This window comes from Rhopalosiphum padi, chromosome 2 (genome assembly GCF_020882245.1).
Source record: "Rhopalosiphum padi isolate XX-2018 chromosome 2, ASM2088224v1, whole genome shotgun sequence".
Lineage (NCBI taxonomy): Eukaryota > Metazoa > Arthropoda > Insecta > Hemiptera > Aphididae > Rhopalosiphum > Rhopalosiphum padi.
The window spans coordinates 93295-118817 of record NC_083598.1 but is presented as its reverse complement, the minus strand read 5'-3'; the positions used below and the strand labels follow the sequence as shown (position 1 = coordinate 118817).

Here is a 25523-nt window from a genome sequence, read left to right as displayed (position 1 = left end):
AGCACAAGTTCCAATTTCACATTATTCATTAAAAATAAGTATAAGCCGGGCTTTTAAGTATATATTACCGATACTGATATAGTATATTTAGTAATGTAGAGTAGCAATTTGACTATGAAAAATATGTAAGAGTGTAATAGCCAATAGGAGTATAGAATGTAGGTTAAATGTTGATATTACCTAGTACCTAGGTTCTAGGTTATAGTTAGAATGTATTTGTACTTATGAGTTATATTTATCTCTGGTATCTTTCAAAAATCTTAATAACCCAATCTCTATAATTATCTTAAATCATGGTTATAATCTATAATCCAAATTTGAAGCTATAGTGAGTATACGATAGTGGTCACGATTTAAGATAATATAAGATTATAGGCATAGACGTATTTAAATTTAAAAAATATTCAAATCAATAATTGTTATACGATATTTAAAATTAATAATTATTGTCGTTGATCAAAAACATTATATCGATAAAAATAATTGTTTATGTTTTATGCCACTTTATCCATAATAATTCTTATAATATTATACAATAGTGCGTATACTGGGTTATTTTCGTCTGTTGATATTTTGTCGTTTAGGTTAGATTATGCTTATTTTAAATATTTATTCGCATCTGCATATGTTATCTCCGTGCTCCGTCTTACATACGTACGACATAGACAAAACGCGTTTACGCATTCTGAGTAGAACTCGCTTAATTTTGGTTTTAGAGTAAATATACCCATTATAAATTAAAAGATGACAATATTTAGGAGCGCAAGACGATGAGTTTTTAAAAAAAAAAATTAAAATTTTGAAGAGTCAAAGGTTATTTAAAAATGTTGAAATTTTTGCTGTTTCTAAACGATATAAGTAATTAACATTATACTAAGAATAATGGAAAAAATTCATCGTCTTCCAAAATATTATCATCCAATTAACCAGCACTTGAGAGAATATTGTAACTTGTAAGAACCACCCTTTGACGCATAAGTTATTATTTAACATAATACCTATTTATAATTAAATACCTAGAATCTAGAATCTAGATACACTATATTTAAAATATGATTGCTATTTAGTTTAGAGAACTAAAAATAAAAAATAAAATATTCACAAGTTATTTGTATTTCATGATATATATTTGTAGATGTACACTGGTTTGGGGCGAAGCCTCCCCCACAAGGCCACAAGTTGGTATATGTATATCCCTAGGCCTTAGGAGGGCCATGGCCCCCCTACTAAAAAAAAAAAAATTAAACTCCCTACGCCTATGAATATAAGTATCTACATTCTACAGATTACTCCACGACCTTATACATATACGTTACCAAATTGTTAAACGAATATTTCAGTTTAAAGAGTTGATCAACTATTGAAGAAATGCTTCTTATAAAGTTATAATTAGTAAATACCAATATCAGTAATATATATCAACAACCCAATATTGTAATCATTTTCAAACTATATTATATCTTGACAGAATTTTAATTTCTTATAAAAGTATAATTTAGACGCTACACCCTTCTTATAATGACGCCCTCTATCTCTATATGACTATTATATGTATGAATATGTTTATTTTTATTATCATATATCAAAGCCGTAACTGGGGGGAGTGTCCATGGGTCTGGACCCCTCAAAATGTTTAAAAGCAGAAACATTTTAGTGGTAAATAATAGTTTATTAACTATACATTTGTAATATCTAGCTATATTTCAAATAATGTTGGACCCCGAAATTTTTTTTAGTTACAGCCCTGTCAATATTCCATATTATGAGTTAATTATTTCGAGAATAAAAATATTTCCTAAATCTAGTTTTGTATTTGAGTATTTAATAAACTTTATTATGGTGCTAAATAAATGCCGTATATATGGGCATTATCTACTTAAATTCAAAAACGATATTTAGTATTAGTATCCCTAGTAATTAGTAAAGATATTACTTTATATTTTTATAGAAAAATCTTTAGGTATTAGGTATACATATAATTAACTAGATTCTCTAGTGTGTGCTTAAAATTAAAAAATAGCGACATAATTAATGCTTGGGTGTTACTAAGTAGTAATAACAATGATGAATACTTAGCGAATTTTAAAACACTAATTCAGTTATTTTATTTTGACTTAAGTATATTTTTTAAATATTTGTGACTAGATTTGTTTAAAAAAGCTAAGGCTGATAATTGGTGTTGCACCAAGTAACAACCAACTTTATTATTTACTTTATTATGACTTATGTGAAAGTTAGTTATTTTGGAGAATACAATAAGTTATTTTAAAAGAGTAAATTAATGTTTTAATGTTTTAGTAATTTAGATCAGTAGTTGACTATAATATGTGTATTGTATTTAATTAATGTCGATAGTACGTAAGGTAGTAGGTCTACGGTATACGGTATACCATTAATAAACTGTGCAGTTACTCGTGAGTCTGGAGTCGTGGAAATTAGAAAAAAAAAACCCAATTACATAAGGTACATAATTTAGTACATACAAATATAATATAGTAGATTAAGCAATTGAAAAAATAAAATAATTATATACATAAATTATTAAAACAAAATATAAAAATCACAGATTTTAAGTTAAATAAAAATTTTTTTTCAAGACCGTGATTTTATTTTTATCCATTTTAGCTCATACCAGCTTAAAATTATCGGATTTGCAACACTGCTTATCCCCGCGTGAAGGAGAACACTGACAATTATGTTCTCATTTCGACTACTTGTACCACTGTCACTGTCTTATTTGCAATACGTGTTATCAATGTTAATTTTTAATTATTTATCAGTTTTAATGTTTATTCAGTTTATTGTAATGTAAATATCGTTTACTATAATTTAGTGCATATTATATTCGAGCATCGATCAATTCGTATCAACTATAATATCTATTGAGAGGCGGACGAGTAGAAATTAGTGTAATAAAGTAAATAATATCAATACGACATACTATTATATTTATTATTTACATACATAATAACAATAATAGTACACTATACATTACTTATCACTTATCATCAGATTCTGGCGTTTTTACATAACTAATTACGAAATTTACCTGCTATTGATTTATTTTTTTCACAGGATTTACAAAAATAGGTAATTTTGCTTAAAATTGTATCGATAACAGATTGCTACTGACGCACGCCCCTCTAATTCAAGAAGATAAGGTGGTGTGTACACTTTCATATTATTTACAGTACTGGTAAGGTAATCCTGTATTCGTGTATTATTATTTATCAGTTAATATTTAATTATAATTAAAATATTAAATATATTTTTACAGAAAAATTAAAATATCAAAATGACAGACAGCAAATACTTCACCACCACAAAAAAAGGTGAAATATTTGAACTGAAATCTGAATTAAATAGCGACAAAAAAGAAAAAAAGAGAGAAGCTGTAAAAAAGGTAAAAGTCTATAAAATGATACTATTAAGCTTACTTTTGATTAAATATTTTACCCTAAAATTTAATCATAATTTGAATAGAATTGTTTTAATAAACTGTCATTGTTGGCTTGAATAATTTAGGTTATAAATAAAATACTTGTACCAAAATTTCAAATTTGAATCAACATTACTGCACTAGCTTATATTAAAATTAATAATTGTGTGTGAACTTTTTAGATTTTGAGCAAAACAATTTGTTTTACAATTTTTTTGTATACATACATTTCTTCATTTGTGTGTATGTAGTGGGCCTTACCTTTAGTTACCTTTTGAAGCACTAAAAATTCTTCAATTTTCAACTTAAGAGTGTAGTTTAGTGAATTAGATGAACTTGGTACTTTGAAGGGTCAAAATTCCTAATACTTTTTAAAATAATTGGAATAAATCAAAAACATTATTTGTGGAGAATTAATTTTTACGTGTACCATATTAATATTAATTTCACTATACTCATTGAAATTTTTAATTTATTTTAAGATATTATCTAATTATACTTATAATCCTATTTTTACTGTTTTACAGTACTAAGAAATAGATCATATTAAATTCTGAACTACAAAAGTACCAACTAAAAATATAGTAAATACAATACTTTTGGAAAAAATTATATCAAACACTGCTATATTTAAAGTAAAATAAATTACTTTAAGAGCTTTATTAAAGTAAACCTAAACCTAAATATATTAATAAAATATACTTAGTGATATAGGCTGATAGACCATCTGCTTTGAATCATTTTTCATATACATTGATATATTATTGAATTCAAATTTTACACACCCATTCTAACCTAATGTACAGAAGAACGGATAAGTTTGTAACTATTTTATAGATTTAATATATTAACTCAGATATTTAAATATAATTTAATACCTTTATGTTTTAAAGTTAAAGATCTATCAAATATGTCATTTATAACTAATTGTTAGTTTCTTTCTTTCTTAAAGAAATTTACTACTGATAGTATGTTTTTTCTATTATGGTTTTTGGAAATAATGAACAAAAAGCTAAAAAAAATAAAAGATTTTTTTTACAATAGCCTAATTTATGTAGATTAAACTGTAACAAAGTGTTAAGTATAATTAAATTATTATGAATAATTATTTATGAGCTTGGATTTATTTAGAAGTTATAATGTTTGTACTTTGTTGTTATTTTTAATAGGTTATAGCATCTATGACAGTTGGTAAAGATGTGTCTGCTCTTTTCCCTGATGTTGTAAACTGTATGCAAACTGATAACTTAGAACTGAAGAAACTTGTTTATTTGTATTTGATGAATTATGCTAAAAGCAATCCTGATATGGCTATTATGGCTGTCAATACATTTGTTAAGGTAATATTTCTATATAATATAGAATACTATATATATATAATATTTATTACTATATTCTATATATATAAACATTGTCTTTATTTTTCAACAGGATTGTGAAGATCCAAATCCACTAATACGTGCTTTAGCAGTGCGTACTATGGGTTGCATCAGAGTGGAAAAAATAACCGAATATCTATGTGAACCATTGCGTAAATGCTTGCGAGACGAAGATCCATATGTACGTAAAACTGCTGCTGTTTGTGTTGCTAAACTCTATGACATAAATGCTCAACTAGTTGACGATCAAGGATTTTTAGAACAACTAAAAGAACTCTTATCAGACTCTAATCCTATGGTGAATATTTATTTTTGTAAAAAAACTTTAATCTGAAAATGACAATATGTTTTTATTTTTTTTCAAAAAGGTGGTTGCTAATGCTGTTGCAGCTTTATCTGAAATGAATGAAGCTAGTATAACTGGTTCTCCATTGATTGAAATGAATTCACAAACCATTAATAAACTTCTAACTGCGTTAAATGAATGCACAGAATGGGGTCAAGTGTTTATTCTTGATTCATTAGCTAATTACAGCCCAAAAGATGATCGAGAGGCACAAAGGTAAATATTAATTAAAAGTATACATTTTATTAGATCTTATTGACTTAATTATGTATATTGTTTAATAAAATATTGCAACTTTAGTTTGCGCTAACAAATAATTTATTTTTCAAAAAACATACATACTTTAAAATATCTAACTATAACCATTTTTACTTTTGTATTTCTTAACATATTTAACTGTCCCTGAATTAACTTTTAACATTTTACACATGATTGCTTTATAACAGGGGTTTTCAACATGGACGATACTGCCTCCTATAGGGACCTTTCAGTCCTTAAAAGCACATAAATGCAGAATAATGGAAAAAAAAACAGTGTCCAGTGACACGTAAAATCAGAATAGTTAGAGTGAAATTAGAATCAAATAAATTATTTATTTACTAAATATTGAAATTATAGTTTAAAAATTATTTTACTTTCTACTAGAATTTTTTTATGTATTTATTGAAAAACTTATAAATTATAATACACCTTGTACCAAATTTTCAAATCTTGGGTATAAAAAAAAAAATTTATGAAGTTAATAATTCAATAACAATAATGCCAAATTGAACACACCCATTTACCCCTTTTTTTGAAATTCCATTTCTTGAAGAACTCTGTTTTTGTTCAATTTGTTTATAATTATTTTTGTTGTTTTTTTAAAATTAAAAATGTCCACTACCACAAATTTTACAATAGCAAATTATATGTTATTAATTTAAATGTACTGTTTATTTGATAATTGATAGTTTTATTTATTTTAGCATATGTGAAAGAATAACACCCAGATTAGCTCATGCTAATGCAGCTGTTGTTTTGTCTGCTATTAAAGTGTTAATGAAACTAATGGAAATGTTACCAACTGATTCCGATTTTGTTACTACATTGACTAAAAAACTTGCTCCACCACTTGTTACTTTATTATCTACTGAACCAGAAGTAATATATATATTTTTATAATAATATATATTGTATATGTCCAAAGTTTAACCAAGCAATTATGAATTTATATTTTATAGGTTCAATATGTTGCGCTCAGAAATATTAATTTAATAGTGCAAAAGAGGCCTGATATACTTAAACATGAAATGAAAGTTTTTTTTGTTAAATATAATGATCCTATTTATGTAAAATTAGAAAAATTGGATATTATGATACGCTTAGCATCACAAGCAAATATAGCACAAGTTCTTTCAGAACTAAAAGAGTAAATTAATTTTTTATAGCTAATTATTTAAATTTATCTGACTTCAATTTAAAATTTGTTTAGGTATGCCACTGAAGTTGATGTTGATTTTGTGCGCAAAGCAGTTCGTGCAATTGGTCGATGTGCAATTAAAGTAGAACAGTCTGCTGAACGCTGCGTATCTACACTTTTGGACCTCATACAAACAAAAGTAAACTATGTAGTTCAAGAAGCAATTGTTGTTATTAAAGATATATTCCGAAAATATCCTAACAAGTACGAAAGCATAATATCTTTATTATGTGAAAATTTGGACACACTTGATGAGCCTGAAGCAAGAGCATCTATGATTTGGATAATTGGAGAATATGCTGAACGTATTGATAATGCTGATGAATTATTAGAAAGCTTCTTAGAAGGTTTTCATGATGAAAATACTCAAGTACAATTGCAGTTATTAACTGCTATCGTTAAACTGTTTTTGAAGAGACCTACTGACACTCAAGAATTAGTACAACAAGTCTTAAGTTTAGCTACACAAGATTCAGATAATCCTGATTTACGTGATCGTGGTTTTATTTATTGGAGATTGCTGTCTACTGATCCGGGTGCAGCCAAAGATGTAGTACTTGCTGAAAAACCACTAATTTCTGAGGAAACTGATCTTTTAGAACCAACCTTACTTGATGAACTTGTATGTCATATTTCTAGTCTGGCCAGTGTTTATCATAAGCCACCAAATGCATTTGTTGAAGGACGACCAGGATTACGAAAATCTTTACCAGCCAGGTAAAGAAATTATTATTATAATTATTAATTTCCATTTACTACAATATAGTCAATAGTGTATACTTAACAAACATGCATTGTTTATAGAAATGAAAATTCTTCTGCAAGTAATGTTCCTCAAGCTGCAGTCATACCTGCACCACAAGAATCGTTGATTGGAGATCTTCTTAGTATGGATCTGACTACTCCAGCTGTTGTTAATACGTCTGTTCAACCGCCTTCTGTTGATTTACTAGCTTCTGGGTTGGATTCATTATTAACGACATCTGACTTACCAGCAGCTTCATCATCAAATACAGGTTTGCTTGGTGACATTTTTGGATTCACACCAACACCAGTATCTTATTCTCCACCCAAACAACTTTGGTTACCTAGTGAAAATGGCAAAGGATTAGAAATTATGGGAACATTTTCGAGAAAGTATGTTTTGAAACAAAAACATATTTATATAAGTCTTATAATATTTAATTTTAATTTTACTTTTTTTTTTTTTTAGAAATGGTCAAATTAGTATGGACATGACTCTCAAGAACAAAGCTATGCAACCAATGAGTGGATTTGCTATTCAGTTGAACAAAAATTCGTAAGTATTAGATTATTAGATAAATAATTTAAAAATATAATGTACGTAAAAGACATTTTCATTTCTTTTTATTCTAATGATGCATATTAAAATTGATTACCAAATTATAGTTATAATCACAAATTATAATATTGTTTAGTTTTTAGAATTATGATTCAAAATTTATGAACATATTTAAAAAAATATAAAATAAAAAAACTTTAGGTATAGTTCTATTGTACAGTAGATATTGAGTGGGTCACTGAAATGGATGTATTAAATTTGAATTTAATGATAAAAAAATAATCCAAATTTTTTACCAAAAATATTGCATTTTAAAATATCATTGAGTGTTAAGTATAATAATACAAGTATAATATGTTGTATGTCCTTCTGAATAATATTTTTAAATTATAACAAAATTATGATTATATGTTGTTTTTTTTTCATTGTAAAATTTTTATGAGAAACTTAAATACTTATTAAATTTAATTAGCATTTAGTGTTCAATTTTTAATCTTTAAATATAAAAATTGCATAATTTATACATTTTCAACTACAAAAAGGTTTGTAAATTTTTAATATTTTAATATATATACAAGTAAATAGCAATGGGAAAAAATATCACATAATTAGTAAAAAGTTTTGGACTTTTACCAATATTGATAAGTGATAATGTCAGATAATGTTTATCTTAAAATTTACCTAATCTCGTTTTTAAAAGTTTGAATTACAAAAAATACATCAATGCAAAATCAATAAATTTATAGCTCCTCTCAGAATCTAAAATATATATATATATATTTTTTATTTATTTTAAAAACTTTGGCTATGTTGGGGATTAGCTACAATCAATTTACATTTTTAAATCTTGGTGAAGAAAAATGGAGAATATTTTATCAAAAAATTAAAATAATGAAAACTATATTACTATTATAAGGATTTTTTAAAATTATATTCATTAAATGCAAACTAATATTTTTCTTTTTGTATAAAATCTAGTAATCTTCTAAATTCACATGATATGTTTTGCTTTTATTTGTTGAAATGATATCAGAAAATAACAAAAAAGACTAGTTAATATCATTAACTTTAAAAAGTATTATTTATATAATTTAAAAAGTATATTGGTCATATAACAATGCCAATAAACAAATTTTTAAAACCAAGTACACTACATTCCTCACTTTGCTCAGAATTTAAAATTAAAAAGTTTTAAATGATCAGTTTAATATAAGTCTTAAAAAATAATAACATATTCAATAGGTTATCAACATTTTACATTACAATTCTGAACTACGCTATAGAATATTTAATTTTGCATTATATTTTTTGTAAAACAAAATTTAAACTTTGTTAATATTTCTCTTTATTTTTAGTTTTGGCTTGACACCATCTCGCCCGTTACAAGTATTAAACCCATTATTACCTACAGCATCTTATGAAACCAGCTTAGCTCTTGCGACCACTGGACTTATTCAACGAATGGAACCCATAACTAATCTTCAAGTATAAATTAATATACCTACTGTGACATAAATTACAAAAAACAATAAATATTTTAATTCACAACCATGTTATAGGTGGCAATAAAAAATAACATTGATGTTTTATATTTTGCTTGTATCATACCAATGAATGTATTCTTTATCGAAGATGGTCAAATGGACAAACGAGTTTTTTTGAAAACTTGGAAAGATATACCTGCAGAAAATGAAGTCCAGTTCACTTTGAAAAATGTTCTTTGCAACACAGGTAAAAAATAAATTCAATAATTGCATATAAAGTAATATTTTACTAAAATTCTTGTAATATTAAGTTTCATTAATAAAATTTTTCTCGCCAATTTAATTATTTTCTCCTTTTTATTTGGATTTAAATTTACCTGTTTATTATTTCTTACTATTTCGTTCAATATCCTTAGCAGTTATCGTTATTATAAATATATATATATTAATACTTTTCAGAGGCTATTGTTTTGAAGATGTCACAAAATAATGTGTTTACAATAGCTAAAAGGCACGTTGAAGGTCAGGACATGTTGTACCAATCATTAAAGTTGACTAATGGCAATTGGGTGTTGAATGAGCTAAAAATTCAACCAGGAAATCCAAACATAACTGTAAGTAATTTAAGTTTTATTGTTCAAAAACCCATATTATTTTCCTCCAGTGTTAACAAAATTATATTGTAAATTATTTTATATATGGAATATCTAATTATGTCTAAAACCAATTATTTTATAACTTTTTGAAATAAATTCATATTTCAGCAAAATAAATTATTGCTAACCAAGCTTATTGTAATTTTTTGTTCTAACTTAAATATTATTTTATGTTTAGCTATCATTAAAGTTACTAGCTATGGAAGTGGCCCAAGGAGTCTTCCAAGCATATGATGCTATCCTTCATTCATAGAAACTTAAATTAACAAGTTGATTCCAAGTATTTGTATAAGTTTTATAACTGTTAGTAGGTAGTCTTATAAGCTTTCATTATAACACACATATATATATAGTAAAGTAAATTAATTAAAATATTAGCTACCTATTTATTTATTATTATTCACAATACATGAATAGTAAATTAAAATATATTTGTCTCAAAATTAATCTTCTTTTTATATAAGCATTACAATATTGTTGATTTTTTTTCCATTATGTATTTTGTTATTTATACATGCAAATATTATTTAATCATAATAATATTGTCGTTTTTTTTTTTATTATTAATATTTTTATTTAATTTAAACAATACTACACTTATTTAAACCTTATTCAAGTATTAAATAAAAATTTATAATTATAACCATATATGTATGAACACAAAAATATATAGACAATATTGTAGTAAACAATATATTATAATACATCATATTATTAGTTATACAATATTTTAATGTTTTATTGACCACTCATGTATTCCTTCTTAATTTTTATCCTTTCTTCTAATGATGGCATATATGGCTTTATTTTATTGTTTTTCCGTTCTTTGAAAATATTGTACTGAAAACATTATAAATTAACATTTTCATATTGAATTGTTTAAAAATTTTAAAAAATATGTTATGTAATACTGATTTTATTTATTGTGCATAAAAACATACCCAAAATGTTTTGCAGTCTTTGTAATTTTCTATTTGTGGTTCACATTGAGTTTTATCACCAAAATTATCTTGTAAGCATTTGAATGATAACCTCTGTTCCTGAATGTACAGCAAAATATAGTTAAATGTCATGTGTTCTAGTTTTTGACGTTGAAAACAGAATTATTTGTATTATCACTAAAAGTGGGTAAATGAACTATGAAGCAATATTTAGAGTTATTCAATATATTTTATTTTAGTCATAAACTTATTTATGCATAATATTATGGGCTATTTAGTAGACCATCATGATAACGTAAACATTAATAATATATTAATAACTGACAACTGTAATTATATGATATTACCTGCAAGCAAGGATTTGAATCTCCATTTTTTGCTTCAGACATTTTAATTGCAATTCAACACACGTTCTTAGTATAGGATAGTGTACAAGAATATTATAAAATCATTCTTTATGCTTGCGATTTGCGTGGCATGAAATGGAAAGTAAAATATTTAGTTAAAATGAGAAATAAATAAACAATTTGTTACTATTTTAATTTTTGATATTAGTATTAAATAGTTAATATTGACTATCAAGATCAAATATATTTCTTATCAATTAGTGCAATCGAACAACAACTTATAAGCACGATACACAGAATAGAATATATCACGGTCACAGCTGCTGATATATAGAATATTATAATATCATATAATAGTAATAAATAATAATATATATCAGCTATGGATATGGATAATAAACTAATTTGTGACATAATCACGATTTAAGATTTAAAAAAAAATAATAAATATTTAAATATATCTTAAATCTAAGATAATATACCAAGTATACTACAGAATAAATTGATTATACCTATTTGTTCGATGATAGACTTCAAGATTATATTATCATAATATAATTTATCAATATGATACAGGCATAGGCTCTTAGCGCGTTGATACTTTGGTAGTGACTAGTGTTGATAGTTACTAGTTTGGTACATACAGCATACAGCCCGGCCTACTCAGCCTAGATTTTCCCTGGTTTTTACTTTTTAAAAACTGTTAATTTAATTAATATGTTAAATAGTATTTCAGTTAAATTGTTAAATGTTAACGATTATAATTTAAATTAAAAAGCTTCTTTACTAAATATTGGTTATATTGTTATTTACTATTCATGTTTAAAAATACAGTTTAAATAAGAAGTACCTACCTATAGTAAAGTTAAAAATGGAGCCTATGGAAGTGTCAGTCACTGATGAAGAGTACATGATGCAGAAAGCTAAAAGTTTCCTCGAGACTGATTGCTATAGATGTAGATCATGGTTACTTACAGCTAAATCAATGTTTCCTAGTAATTTTGGAATACACGTATGTAATGTTTAGTTCATCTAATACTGTTATTAGACTATGTTTTTTATGTGATTTTCAGTTTGAATGTTATGAAATAGAAAAAAATTTACGCTGTGTTCAAAGAGCAGCTAGATGTTTCAGTTGTCTGTAAGATCTTTTTTTTTTTTTAATTTTCCACTTCTTAATAGCTGATTATGATTTAGGCTTGAAGATTTTCCAAATGAGCCAATTCTTTGGAAAGAAATTGAAAACTTTACACCAATATTATGCATGGACACATCTTCTTTATCAGAAGAACAAACATTTTTTAGAAAAATGTTTTCTGCACTCCCTTTATGTAAGCTAAATAAAACATTCTTTGACATGAAATGTTCACTTTATTTACTTAGCTCAATCTATTAAATATATACAATCAGTGTCAGATTAAGGGCCAATTGTACCATCTCCGATTAAAGTTAATCATAGTTTAATTGGCTGAATAGCCCGGTTAAAATATCTGTTATCAGTGATTAAGCATAATCGGAGTTTAATCGGAGACGGTACAACTGGCCCTAAGTCCTTTCGGGTGTTTCTGAACTACAAACTAAAAAAAAATATCATATTTTATAATTGTATTTATAGATATAAAATATAAATAATATTTAATTCATAATCATCTCTGCAAGCCAAATTTTTTTGAGGGCCTTAAAATGTGCTTAATTTGCTTATAGATTAATCGGGAACTGTATATTATAATATTTATTTTACAAAGGTTGATAGATTTAATTTAAAAATATTCATAGTGTATTTTAAATTCTAGCAATGAATTGTTTTAAAATCATGTATTTTTTTATGTCCTTATATACTTTTTATACTAAAAAAACCTTCAATCTACAGCTTTGAAGGTGATTTTCAATAGCAAATTGGGTCTTTACTCAATTTTAACAGAAACTTACTGAACGACTAGTTTCAGAAAAACAGTTTCACTGCATACAGGCATACAGAAGGTTAACTCGGTAGGAATGAGACAAACTTTGACTATTGGTAATTGTGTTTCTTGTGTTGAACAGAGTATAGATGTAATTTGTTACTAGAAACCACCTTCAAAGTTGAATATCAAAGCATTTAACTATTATAAAAATTATATTTAAAAAAAAAAACATCCATAATTTAAAAGGTTTTTGTTATTATTTGTAGTATTAAAAAAAAATGTATTAAATAACTAGAATATCAACTTTTACTAAGTATTTATATTTTTAAGCACGGTATAATTATTAAAATATTTAGCTTATTTTAGCCTAGTTAGAAACTTAACTATTTAACAATTTAAGTTTTTTATTTTAATTGTTTTATAATATCATATGTCTAGTAAAATGCTATTAAAATTTTTTGTCATAGCTATTCAACAGAAATTATTGTCAGTATGTGCTGAAAGAAGTGAAGACACTATGGAACATTGCCGCCTAGTACTTTTACTTCTAAATCGTTTCCCTCAATCATCAACTGAATTAGCAGTAAGAGTAGCATTATAAATTATAAGTAGTACAAAGTTTAATTATATTTATTGGAAAAATGTAAACAAAAATTATATACAAAATTTAGTACTCTAAACAAGGAAGAAAGTTTTAATATTTTAATATACTTAAGAGAATGTCATTGCACTATTCATTTTCTCTCTGATAAACGGTCAACATTGCAAATTTGTTTTCATCAGAACAAACCATGTATTGTTAGATTTTGCATTAGAGTGAATTGATTTTTATTAAACTATATTAAATTAATATTAATAATATTACCCAATTTTATATATTAATTTTTTTATGATAAGTACTTCAATTTTTATGCGTATACAAAATATTTCAATTTAAAAATGATCATATTATCCCTTTAAAATTAAAATACAAACAGATAATATTTTTAAATATTTTTTATTTTTATTTTAATATTAAAACTAACAGACAGTTAATTTTGCTGAATGCAAATTGTTCCATGTTTCATATGGGTTAAGGAATACAAATACTATGTCAACAGCAGCACTTTAAAAGTTTAAATAAATAATAATAAACAACAAATTATTTTCTTTAGTTGCAAATATAAAAATTAATGAGTAATAATAAAATTGTATAAGAAAATATGAATTACATTTTTACATCTGAGTATAAATTATAAATCCTTTTTTGGAATAAAATTCCAATACACTAATCTTTAGAAACTATCTAGTTTTTATTATTTTTCTATTAAATTAATAAAATATGGTTAAAAGGTTAAACAATTAAAATATATAGTCTATTACTAAAAATTTGACAGATTGTTTATCATGTGCAAAATTAACTGTTTTAGTTAAAACTCATGGATACAATGATTACAGCAGAAAAACATAATCAATGCCCAAATGTTATAAACTGTTACAGAAAAATTTTAGGTAATAAGTATAGATTTATGATTAATTTATATTTTATATTATTATATTTAGTTATCAGTTTAAATTTGTATTATCAATAATAATATCAACTATATTTTTCACATTAAAATATATATGATAGAATGTATTTTAATTGATATAATAATTAATTCCATTAATTACGATAAATACTTTTTACAGTATGTGATCTTGGTCCTTTATTAGTATCAACAAGTACATTAAATCAGAAAAATCTTTATAAAATGTTGACAAAAACTACTGAATTTTATATTACATATGCTATGGGAGGACATTCTATTATTCAGGTAACATGGTTTACTATCCAATATATTCAATCATTTTTCTAATAATATTTCTTGTAGAACTTACCTGATACAGAAAATTATATTAAAACACCTTGGGAAGATTTATTTGCTTCATGTGAACGCATCGGTAAAAAACTTTCTTGGGAATTAAGATCTGTTCTAAGTCAAAGGTAATTATTCCAATATTAATACTATATTTATTTTAAATTTTACAATTTCAGTTCTTAATTATTTATGTATAATTTAGTGATAAACGAAAAGCATGGAAAAAGGTTTCAAGTTTTGCAAAAAAGTTTGTAATTGCTTCAAATAACAGTGAACTTAGCAAACAATTAGTGTTTTGTGGAATGATATTATTTGTAAGACATGTTTTTGATTACAATAAATCTTTAAAAATTGGTGAGTAATTTTTTATTATTGAATTTATTTTAAAAGAAAATTAAAGAGGCTATATTTTTATTATAATTTTATTTTTAACATTAATAATTAATTAAATAGTTAGTATTAGTGTATAATGTAGTTAATATTTATTGTAATTTAATTTTTAATTTTAGAAAATGGATCAGAATATTTGTTAGTTAAAGCAATAAAAGGTCCAAAAGTACAAATTAATAAACCTCCTTTGAAACAAGCAGTACTTTCCATAGCCACTAAATTAAATGAATCATTGATTGGTATTACTGATGAGTCATCTGAAGTTCTTGATCATTTTAAAATGGCTTTCAACTATTGGGAATTACTTACTAATAAAGAACCAATGTGCACTGGTAGACTGTGATAATATTTGTACTTTGTTATTCACTATGTTTTATAATACCTACTTAAAATATTTACAGATTATTGGAAATTAAGTGCTCAAATTAAAGTTGATACATTCATAGGACAATTCCTTAATGATATTGAATTTTATCAAGGGAAGTACAAGAATCTTTTTAAAGCTGTTCCAGTTAATGAAAGTATTAGAAAATCATTATCATTAGTGACTTTATACTATTGTGTACAAGAATTTAAGGTATAAAATTAGTAATTTGTTAAAAATGTATTATTTAAAAAGTTAAAAACATAATTATTCTATTATTGCTGTAGAAATGTACCGAGCACATATTCAAGGTAGTAGAGCAAATAGAAAATCTCAGTATGTATGGAAGTGTGTCTACAGAAATAGCTAATCCACCTGAAGATAGAGAAATGTATTTTATCCAAATAGCAAAATTGCCTGTTTTACAGTATTGTGTTAAGATAATGACTCAGATACTCTACGTGAGTATTATTTATACTTTAATGATTTTATTTGAATATTGTTGGTATTATTTATGTAAATTTAGTTTAGTTTATACTACCTACCTATGTAAAATACAAAGTTAAATTATTTTTTAAATTTAGAATCAGCTTTCCAATTATCCATCAACTAGTGATATCCTAATTGGTCATCTTTTAGTATTGTCACAAATGGTCTGGCCTGAAGGCAAAGTAATTGCTGAAGATATGTATAACCATATAGGAAAACTTCCTTTGTTTACGTATCCTCAATTTTCAGCTTACATCACTAACATAGATATTATTGAGCACTTTATGGCTATGTTTATGGAAAATGATAAATGCGTCTTAAATGTTTTTCCATGTGTAGCTTCTTCATTAAGGTAAACAATGCTTTTTAATACATAGATGTATATTTTCATTTCTAAAAAATATTACTAATAATTAAATAATCATTTGTTTTCATAGTCCAAGAATATCAACCAGAGGAGCTGGAAAAGGAGTAAAAGAAGAATTTAGGTTAGCATTGAAAAAACAAGTAACACGATGGTCGGAACCCATTGATGAAACTATGTTATTATTCTTTAAGAATGAAAGAGAAAGTTTAATGAAGACAGCTACTCTTATGGAAAAATCATTAACTTTTTAAGTGAGTATTGTTTCTTAATTTTTTTATTAAAAATTGGTAGTTATAAAATTAATTTAAAACGTCAAAAAAGTAACTTTAATTTTTTTTCTAAATTATCTTAAACTCTAAGAATCTTTAATTCACTAAATGAAACTCCTTAACCAGTCATAAGCACCAACTTTTAGATATTAGTGCAGGGGCAAACCCTTCTGTTAAGCGAAAAAAAATTTCTGTAATATTCTACAATTTGCTGAGTAAGGTTCACTGTTCTATACTATTCCTATGATCCCGTTACTTTCAAAAACCTAATTTTAAAGTTAGGTGAATGTATATAATATTCAATTCTTATTGTTTTTTAACTAAAAATAAATAAATAATTTTAAAATATTTATTTAAAATTATGATTGCGACCACTTGGTAGTACCACATATTAATTTAAATACCGATAAAAGTATAAAATATGTGTAAAAGTAAATTGGATATTTGAAATTTAAATAAAATAAAGACTGCTTTAATAATTAATTAATAAAATTTATTGTAAAATTTAGTTATTAAAATTGTATTACAAAAATTCAGTATTATAACAATAAAAATAATAATAAGTAGAAAGATATATAAAATTGTATTAAAAAAGTATAATTTATTTGCTGCTAGTTTTAAAAACTATCTAAACTTAAGTAATTACACTTAATTGAAATAAATCGGTTGGTGAAATATTAATAACAATGTACATGATATTTGAAAATGTTAATAAGTTGGTTAGATTTGTTGATTTACAATATCTATTAACATACAAATAATAACATCATACAATTAATTATTAGTATTGAACTTTTTAATTATAATAATTTCACTTACTCTCCTAAAGGTACTAATGTTGTATTACTATAGAAATCGTAAAACTTTATCCAGTCCATACATTCATCTTTATTTGTCTTATTTAATATAGTAATTGTTGCATTCAATTGAATCTGTGTTCCCGGTGGACCTTCTATTAAAAAAGTGCAATCATCTAAAAAATACATATATTATTTTCGCATTATATTTGTTAATTATAATAAGTTGATTGTAATATTTACTATGATAATTCCCAGTTACTTTTGAATCATAGTTTAACACATAATTCCCTGAAGATATTGTATATGTTGAATGACAAGGAGTTAACTGTATATGACTTTCTGGCCATTTGAAATTCAATTGCATGCTATTACTATATAAATTAAAGAATATAAAAAAGATTTGTCCAAGATACATTTTTTCATACAAGAATATAATTTTTGTATCAATTACAAACTAAAATAAGTAATAATAAATGTTAAACTTTTAGATTTAGTGTGAAACTAAATAGTGAAAGTTAAATAATATAATATTTATAACAACAACCCATATAAAAACGGTGTAAGTTATATGGGCATTGGGCAGTACAATCTATAGAAAATAATATGAGGGTCAATTAACATACTTAAATAATCATGTAAAATGTATTTATGTTTGATTACATACATTTTTTTATTTTGCTGTTTTTACTTAGTCTGCGTGTTTTTTTTTATTTTCTCTAATTTGACATTATGAAATTGTATTATTCACAAGACCTTAAATGTAAAGGTCTATTTTTATAAGTTATAATTTATTCTATATTTTTCTTTTTATGGTCATTAATTGTCCAATATATTTAGTTCATTCAGCGTTATGTCTTTAATCATTAGACCACTGTTTCTTAAAATATTATGTTGCAACAATGTTAATTATATACTGTAATAATAAAAATCTAAATTTTTTATTTAGGCTCATAAGTATTACTTGAGATTTAATTATTTATAAATACATATATGTACAATTCTCCACCCCAACTTGTAATATACTAGCATTCTAGTTTAATGTTTTTTCCATTTGAAATATACTATACATATAGTATATTATACATTTATGTTATGTAGTGAATTCAATACTTAATTTTAAAATTGAAACTATTTACTTTATAAAATAAGTTACTTAAAATTACAGACTTGTACTAATCCATCAATATTACAAATGTCATAAAACATATAACTGACATCATAAGTATGTGCATGAGAGGGGAGTCAAGGGAGATAGGAAACCCTCACAGGTTCCTGTGAGGGTTTCCACCTCCGAGATTAAAATTTAATATTTTTTTTAAAAATATTTTCAATATTCTTTATGCAAACAAAATACTGGAATAATATACCTCACCTCAGGGTGTTTTTAGAAATGTCTTATAGGGAAGAGACAAAATGTTCAAATTTGCATACATGTGACGTAGAGTTGTAAAATATCTCATATTATAATAAAAAAAAATCTATAAAACACAGTAAATGAGGGGAAGCACAGGCCACTCTCTTAAATACGCCCCTACCTAACCTATTGTGTTATTTTATATAATTTTATATTGTCTAATGATAAAACAAAAGACATATCTAATAATGGTTATTGGTTTATTCTGTGAAAATAATGGCTGTGCAACTGGGTCAAATATATATGTCAACCTCAAACGAATTAAACACTGAAATATGATAATGGAATTTTTGTCTGAAAACTGTTATGATTTTTATGTCTAAACCTTTAATTATATAAATTAATATTTAGTATTTAATAAAACCACATTCATGATTTTGTGTGAGAATTAGTTTTCTTACTTCGTGGCCATAACTGGATATAAATTCAGGTGGCGCCCGGATCCCTGAAGCCTCAAAATATTGTACTATTATCTTTCTTATCAATAGAACCTGTACACTTAAGACAGACATAATTTCTAAATCCTTCATGCAGACTAAAAAGAAAATATTGTAGGAACATTTTTACTTTATGAGACACCCCATTTTTTGGGGGAACTTTATCATATTTTTGACAAAAAAAATTATGGTGAAATCAGAATTTGGGGCACGAACTTATTTTCAAAGTTATAGCTAATTGAAGTTTTCTGTTTATACTATAATCCTTAAATACCCATTTTGCTTGAGTTCTTTCACATTGAACTGCTGCGCAGTAGTAACTTTGCGGTAAAAGTAAGAGGATGTCAGCGCACTATTTGTTTTCTCTCTCTAGCCCCCGCGCAACATACACAAAACGCATTTATGCAGTTTGAGTAGAATTTGCTCAATTTTTGGTTCTAGAGTAAATATACCTATTATAAAATTAAATTTTGACAATATTTCTGAGTACAAGACGATGAGTTTATTTAAAAAAATTAAAATTTTAAAAAGTTAAAGTTTATTTAAAAATTTTGTAATGCTATTTCTAAACGATATAATTAACGTTGTATTGGGAATAATGGAAAAAACACATCGTTTTGTACTCAGAAATATTATCAAAATTTAATTTTATAATAGGTATATTTACTCTAGAACCCAAATTGAGCGAGTTCTACTCAGACTGCGTAAATGTGTTTTGTCTATGTTGCGTATGGGCTAGAGAGAGAAAATAAACAGTACGTGCGCTGATTTCCTCTTAACCAACTATCCAGCGTTCGAACCTCGGCTGGGACTACTTTTTTTGCACTTTTAAAAAAAAAAATTATTTATTTTGCAAAACATAATAGACAGAATGACTTTTTAATTATACCTCCTAATTAATGCATATCAACTAATACAATATAATTTATATTTGGCATTAGACAATTAAAAAAAAAAAAACATTTGTTATTAGAACTTATTTGGTAAGTTGATCTGTAAATAATAAAGACATAAGATTTGAGTTTTTAAATAAAACCATCAATTTTACAATGTCAACCAAATTATACATTTACTTTTACAATATCACATAATCAATAATTATACATAACCTTTAAATGATAATTTTTTTATTTAAATAAAAACACGATATAATATTCTGTTATAAATAATTATTTATTATACATTTTAGATATATTATTATAATTATTCAACACAAAATAAAATGTTGATTGAAAAGCTATTTTTATCATAATTAGTCTATTTACATTTTAATATTTAAAGATTGATAAGTGTATACGCTTAATGAAAAATTAATACTTTGGTCTGCTTTTATTAAAAGTATTGCAATATTTGATTCAGCCAATGTTAGACCAGGAAAATCAGTTGATCGGGTTGATCCACAGACACTGAAACATAATAATTAAATTAAATATAAATATAGCTATTAATGTTATGAATGACACCTTACTCTTGGATAAGGTTCAAATTTCCATTCTTGACTCTAAATAGCTTGATGCTTTGATTCATTATACTGTTGTTTAAGTCTGTCAATCCTTGATCTATTGCTATCGCTAGACTTGAGTTCTCAATGCTATTTATCAATATTGAACAAAAACCTGCTGGTGTCGATCCATTGATTAAAGGTATTTCTACATTATAATGTTTGCTTCTAAAAGTGTTCAAAGAAACAATGCACGATCCCCGAGACATTCTTAATGTTTGAAACCTTTCAGGATAAGTACCCAAGTAAAAACTAGGCACCCATTGACTGTTATATGCTAAACATTGACCAATTATAAAGAGCAAATACATTAAAGTGTAGACCAACATTGTTGCGAGACTGTGAAATGGTAACTGTATTCCAAACAATGATAGTTCCGGTCTAATGTATCATGTCTATTGGTATAATTTTTTTGGGTGGGGACTTGTTGGAGAGGTGTGTATTGAAACGGAAAACAACAGTTACTATGTTTTAAAATGTTGATTACACTACACAGTACCCTTATATATTGACAAATAAGTGTTATTTATTGTATATTATATGTTCATAATATTCAAAATAAAAAATGACAATGTGTATAAACTAAGTAGACAGACTTAACATGTATAGCAATGTAATTTGAAGCATGTATTAGATATAATGTTTATTAACTATTGATATTCCCTTTTGAAATGAATATAATTATTTAGAGTTTACTATGTCTGCCAATGAATCTGCATATAAATCTAGTCTTCGAGTCATCTAAAAAAAAATAGAATATTTAAAAAAATCTTTTTCCAAAAAATGGTTTGAAAATAATTATATTACTTGGAAACCCCAATGATCCTTTACTTGTCTACAAAGATTCAAGTCTATTTCTGAAATTAATAATCCATCACGAGTCCTAGAAAGGCCCTAAAATGTACAATATAATATATTATATTATAATAAATCTAAAATAACAAATATTTTTGTTATTAAAAAAAAAATCATCGACAGTGATAAATGACTACTTTATCCTATTTCCATAATCAATAAATAAATCTTACATAATATAATTTATAAGCCATATAATAAATTTTGTTTTTGTTTAATAAAATCTAGTAAAATATAATTTTTGTAAACAATTAAATATTATTGTTAGTTTGGGATCTTTTTTTTATTATAATTTTAGTATAATATTCTATAATAAATAATAAAATGTCTTACAGGTGTTCTTGAACCATCAGGAGCAGTAATATAGCTCGATCCATAAAAATGGCCAAAACTTTTATGCGCCGGTTTACCATCACCACTAGTGAACTCTGACGGGAAGATTTCTGTACCCACTCTGTTGATGGCACAAGAAAAATAACTATTGGCAACTGCAGCTGTTCTGGCTTCAATTCCCCAAAGTGTCTCACTGCATGTAACATTAAATTAATTATAATAAATTTGAATTTTTTTTTTTTTTTTAAGTATTTTATTCATAATTACCTTAAACCATCAATTGTAGCTGAAGGGTTAAAAACAATTTCAGCTCCATTCAACCCAAACATCAACCAATTCAGTGGGTGGTGACGTCCATAACAAATATTGATTGCAATTCGACCAAACGCTGTCTAAATTAATCTACTATTGGGGGTTTTTGTTGTTTTTATTTTCTAGACTAATTTTAGAAATTATATACCTCAAAAACAGGATGTCCCGTGTTTCCTTCCATGTAGTAAGTAGACTCGTTAAAATCACCCACTCTAGGTATATGGTTCTTTCTATGCTTTCCGATTACTTTACCAAAGTTATCTATGACCACAGCTGTATTCCATATCACTTCTTGTTCATCACGTTCTAGAATTGGTGATACAATGACCATGTTGTACTGTTTACAAATCTATTGAATAATATACAATTTATTTAATTTTAAATACATGGATTGTAATGTTATGCAATACTTACGTCTTTTAGAAATAAAGTTGTAGGCCCTGTTTCAACTGATTCAGCAAACTCGCACCATGGAAATTTTTCTCTTGTGCAAAAAACAAAAGGCATTGCTAAAAAATATATATTTTATTTAGAAGTAAACATAGTATGTATTTATTATGGGTGTCTTACGCCAGGCTTCTTGAAGGCATAACACATTCACATTTGCTTCAGCAGCAAGTGATATTATTTTGCTAATCTTTTGATAAATTGCATTACGTTGTTCGGCTAAAGGAGCGGTTGTTGGAAGGACAATTTGATTTTGAATAACTCCAACTCTTACAATCCTTATAACATAATATATTTTTTTTAATTATTTATTTTTCTAACAAGATAAATGTATTCATTATATAAATTATATGTTTTTTTTTTATTATTATATCTGTCATATTTTTAAGCAGTAAAAAATAAAAATGGTTTAAATCTTTAACTCCAATTTGTTGGTAAAAAAGTGAATCTAGTTGGTAGTTTATATTTAAGGGGGTCAAAAGTAAAAAATATTCAATACTTATATTTTCAATGATTGGGGAAAACAGGAATTTATATATAAAACCAGTTTTCAATAAAATAAATTTTCCTATTTTGTTATAATTCATAAACAAATAATAATAGAAATTTAACAAAAATACAACCACAGAAAAAATAACCTTATAATAAAAATGATTGTGTTTCTACCTAATTATAAATGTGTAATACAATGTCAATAATTATTAATTTATAAATATAAAACAAATAGTCAATATTTTAAATCACGTTAAATTAGTTTAAAATGTCAATAATATAATAATTTTAAACAAATAGTCAATATTTTCATACATTTTTTGTAGGTAAACAATAATTTATCATTGAATCCAAATTTAACATTATTTGTGGAGACATAATAATTGTACGTATGTATGTTATATTAATTGTATTATACGCAATAACATAATACTAATATTTAGATTAATTTACGAAATCTTACAAAATCTCATATGGGGTTATTTTTTCGTGGTACAGATTGGTATGTGTTTTTAAAACAAAGAAAACACATGTAAGTACAACGTTCTCTTAAGCTATTTTTTGTTTATAATGTATTACTAATAGTAAAATTAATTACTTTAAGTAATAACAATATAAATGTATGATAAAATGTACTTAGTAATATGGGTTGATATATTGGATATACTCAGAATCTTTTACGTATAAAGTGAAATATTATTGAATACATCCATTACAGTCCGAAAGTCCAATAGTGTCACAGTGACCTACTGAACAATGAGGAATAATCAAAATTTACTATACAGCAATCCTACCTACTTGTCCAAATTTTTATTTAAATAATAATAATCTATAATTAAACAAGATTTTAAGAACATAACTAAGATACAGTCAATAAATTATGATACCGTTTTTCTCGTAACTCTTCAGTTAAACTATCAAATTTGAAGCCTTTAACTTCCACATCATCTTTATTATTTAGACAGGATTCTGGTAGCTGAAGTTCTCTGAAAATATAGATTTTAAAGTTCAAATCAATAATTATTATTAAAGTAAAAAATAAATATAGATTAAAACTATATCACATACAAATAAATATTAATATATAACTATAATACAATTTTAGTTATGTATAGATTGTACATATTTTTTAAAAATCAAGTTTTTTGTTCTTATTTTTGCTGCTTATTTTTCATTAATTACTAAAATAATAAACATGCTATTACCAACAGGATATAGGTTTAATCATCAAATTATTATTTTTTATCCGAATTCATAATGGATAAAATAAACTCACTCTAATTTTTTTCCATACAAAATCCTTTGTACATGATTTAATTCTTCTTGTGGAATATATTTCTCCAAACAAGTCTCAAGATTTTGAAACATCTTCAAATATAGTGTGCAGGCAAAATATCTATAGAATGTCTCGGTGGTGACACCTTGAGTATACCTTGGGATATCTTGTTAAAATAATAAAAATGTTAACACATCCATTACTTTAGCATAGAAATATGTAGGTGTTGCATAGTTATGTTTTATGTATTTCTATAAACACTTACGTTTATAAACCAGTTGGATGGTGAATAAAAGTATATATTATAATAATGAACTATAAGTAAGTATTTAAAATTCAACCCGATGCATAAGGAGATTAATGACGTTTAAACTTATTAGTTTGCATAGTGCATAGGTACTTCATAAATCATAGTTAATACAATCATAATATTTATTAAATAATAAATATTAATTTTATTTAATAATATACTCCACCCAAATTACTAATTAGTTTAACAACCTGATAAGCGATTTACGAATTTAGATAAGAAAAAATTCATACGAGCACGTGATTACCAAGGCTATAGAACACGGTCTAATTTGTGTATCACGAAAAAATAATTTTATCTTTTTTCCATTATTTAATAGTAAGAAATTTTCTTTTTGTTTTGTTTCAATATTTAAAACATTTAAATCT

General features: G+C 25.2%; 6 protein-coding genes across 9 annotated transcripts; 2 read left to right on the top strand and 4 right to left on the bottom strand.

The window, feature by feature from the left end:
• Positions 1–2761: 2761 nt before the first annotated feature.
• On the top strand, positions 2762–10794 carry LOC132923262 (AP-1 complex subunit beta-1). 4 transcript variants are annotated; one of them, XM_060987128.1, is made up of 15 exons: positions 2762–2917; positions 3076–3196; positions 3278–3403; positions 4609–4779; positions 4871–5116; positions 5187–5380; positions 6130–6304; positions 6385–6572; positions 6636–7340; positions 7428–7760; positions 7837–7923; positions 9282–9411; positions 9486–9657; positions 9870–10024; positions 10245–10794. In XM_060987128.1, exons 3-15 carry the CDS (start codon positions 3296–3298, stop codon positions 10317–10319), a joined length of 2739 nt encoding a protein of 912 aa, XP_060843111.1. In that variant the 5' UTR covers positions 2762–2917; positions 3076–3196; positions 3278–3295; the 3' UTR covers positions 10320–10794. The 4 variants fall into 4 exon arrangements, with proteins under 4 accessions (XP_060843111.1, XP_060843112.1, XP_060843115.1 ...); XM_060987129.1 differs by having other exon boundaries at positions 3076–3201; XM_060987132.1 differs by having other exon boundaries at positions 2779–2909.
• Positions 10746–11689, bottom strand: LOC132923267 (coiled-coil-helix-coiled-coil-helix domain-containing protein 7). The gene is made up of 3 exons (XM_060987138.1): positions 11355–11689; positions 11008–11106; positions 10746–10906 (listed from the first exon to the last, which is right to left on the bottom strand). Exons 1-3 carry the CDS (start codon positions 11394–11396, stop codon positions 10805–10807), a joined length of 243 nt encoding a protein of 80 aa, XP_060843121.1. The 5' UTR covers positions 11397–11689; the 3' UTR covers positions 10746–10804.
• Positions 11690–11918: 229 nt separating this feature from the next.
• On the top strand, positions 11919–22561 carry LOC132923263 (integrator complex subunit 10). The gene is made up of 14 exons (XM_060987134.1): positions 11919–12366; positions 12428–12495; positions 12552–12685; positions 13726–13841; positions 14668–14749; positions 14930–15054; positions 15112–15224; positions 15302–15453; positions 15609–15821; positions 15891–16066; positions 16141–16314; positions 16438–16694; positions 16780–16960; positions 22321–22561. Exons 1-13 carry the CDS (start codon positions 12226–12228, stop codon positions 16958–16960), a joined length of 1932 nt encoding a protein of 643 aa, XP_060843117.1. The 5' UTR covers positions 11919–12225; the 3' UTR covers positions 22321–22561.
• On the bottom strand, positions 17509–18278 carry LOC132923266 (uncharacterized). Its single transcript, XM_060987137.1, has 3 exons — positions 18019–18278; positions 17798–17951; positions 17509–17721 (listed from the first exon to the last, which is right to left on the bottom strand). Exons 1-3 carry the CDS (start codon positions 18191–18193, stop codon positions 17613–17615), a joined length of 438 nt encoding a protein of 145 aa, XP_060843120.1. The 5' UTR covers positions 18194–18278; the 3' UTR covers positions 17509–17612.
• LOC132923265 (uncharacterized) lies at positions 20784–21494 on the bottom strand. Its single transcript, XM_060987136.1, has 2 exons — positions 21098–21494; positions 20784–21035 (listed from the first exon to the last, which is right to left on the bottom strand). Exons 1-2 carry the CDS (start codon positions 21457–21459, stop codon positions 20891–20893), a joined length of 507 nt encoding a protein of 168 aa, XP_060843119.1. The 5' UTR covers positions 21460–21494; the 3' UTR covers positions 20784–20890.
• LOC132923264 (beta-ureidopropionase) lies at positions 21632–25338 on the bottom strand. The gene is made up of 10 exons (XM_060987135.1): positions 25111–25338; positions 24846–25011; positions 24457–24555; positions 23201–23355; positions 23045–23139; positions 22779–22979; positions 22586–22710; positions 22319–22511; positions 21938–22024; positions 21632–21871 (listed from the first exon to the last, which is right to left on the bottom strand). The coding sequence occupies exons 2-10, from the start codon at positions 24935–24937 to the stop codon at positions 21812–21814; spliced, it is 1107 nt and encodes a 368-aa protein (XP_060843118.1). The 5' UTR covers positions 24938–25011; positions 25111–25338; the 3' UTR covers positions 21632–21811.
• Between the last annotated feature and the right edge of the window lie 185 nt (positions 25339–25523).

Coding starts and splice junctions, on each gene's coding strand:
- LOC132923267 (XM_060987138.1), bottom strand. CDS start 11,396: ATGTCTGAAGCAAAAAATGGAGATTCAAATCCTTGCTTGCAG. Junction 11,107..11,354: donor ATTCAAATCCTTGCTTGCAG/GTAATATCATAT, acceptor CTGTACATTCAG/GAACAGAGGTTATCATTCAA. Junction 10,907..11,007: donor AAGACTGCAAAACATTTTGG/GTATGTTTTTAT, acceptor TAATGTTTTCAG/TACAATATTTTCAAAGAACG.
- LOC132923265 (XM_060987136.1), bottom strand. CDS start 21,459: ATGTTGGTCTACACTTTAATGTATTTGCTCTTTATAATTGGTCAATGT. Junction 21,036..21,097: donor AATTTGAACCTTATCCAAGA/GTAAGGTGTCAT, acceptor ATTATGTTTCAG/TGTCTGTGGATCAACCCGAT.
- LOC132923263 (XM_060987134.1), top strand. CDS start 12,226: ATGGAGCCTATGGAAGTGTCAGTCACTGATGAAGAGTACATGATGCAG. Junction 12,496..12,551: donor GCTAGATGTTTCAGTTGTCT/GTAAGATCTTTT, acceptor ATTATGATTTAG/GCTTGAAGATTTTCCAAATG. Junction 15,055..15,111: donor GAGGACATTCTATTATTCAG/GTAACATGGTTT, acceptor TATTTCTTGTAG/AACTTACCTGATACAGAAAA.
- LOC132923266 (XM_060987137.1), bottom strand. CDS start 18,193: ATGTATCTTGGACAAATCTTTTTTATATTCTTTAATTTATATAGTAAT. Junction 17,952..18,018: donor AGTAACTGGGAATTATCATA/GTAAATATTACA, acceptor TGTATTTTTTAG/ATGATTGCACTTTTTTAATA. Junction 17,722..17,797: donor ACATTAGTACCTTTAGGAGA/GTAAGTGAAATT, acceptor GTATGTTAATAG/ATATTGTAAATCAACAAATC.
- LOC132923262 (XM_060987128.1), top strand. CDS start 3,296: ATGACAGACAGCAAATACTTCACCACCACAAAAAAAGGTGAAATATTT. Junction 5,117..5,186: donor TATCAGACTCTAATCCTATG/GTGAATATTTAT, acceptor TTTTTCAAAAAG/GTGGTTGCTAATGCTGTTGC. Junction 9,658..9,869: donor AAATGTTCTTTGCAACACAG/GTAAAAAATAAA, acceptor AATACTTTTCAG/AGGCTATTGTTTTGAAGATG.
- LOC132923264 (XM_060987135.1), bottom strand. CDS start 24,937: ATGTTTCAAAATCTTGAGACTTGTTTGGAGAAATATATTCCACAAGAA. Junction 23,140..23,200: donor ATGCCTTCAAGAAGCCTGGC/GTAAGACACCCA, acceptor TATATTTTTTAG/CAATGCCTTTTGTTTTTTGC. Junction 22,025..22,318: donor CTGATGGTTCAAGAACACCT/GTAAGACATTTT, acceptor TGTACATTTTAG/GGCCTTTCTAGGACTCGTGA.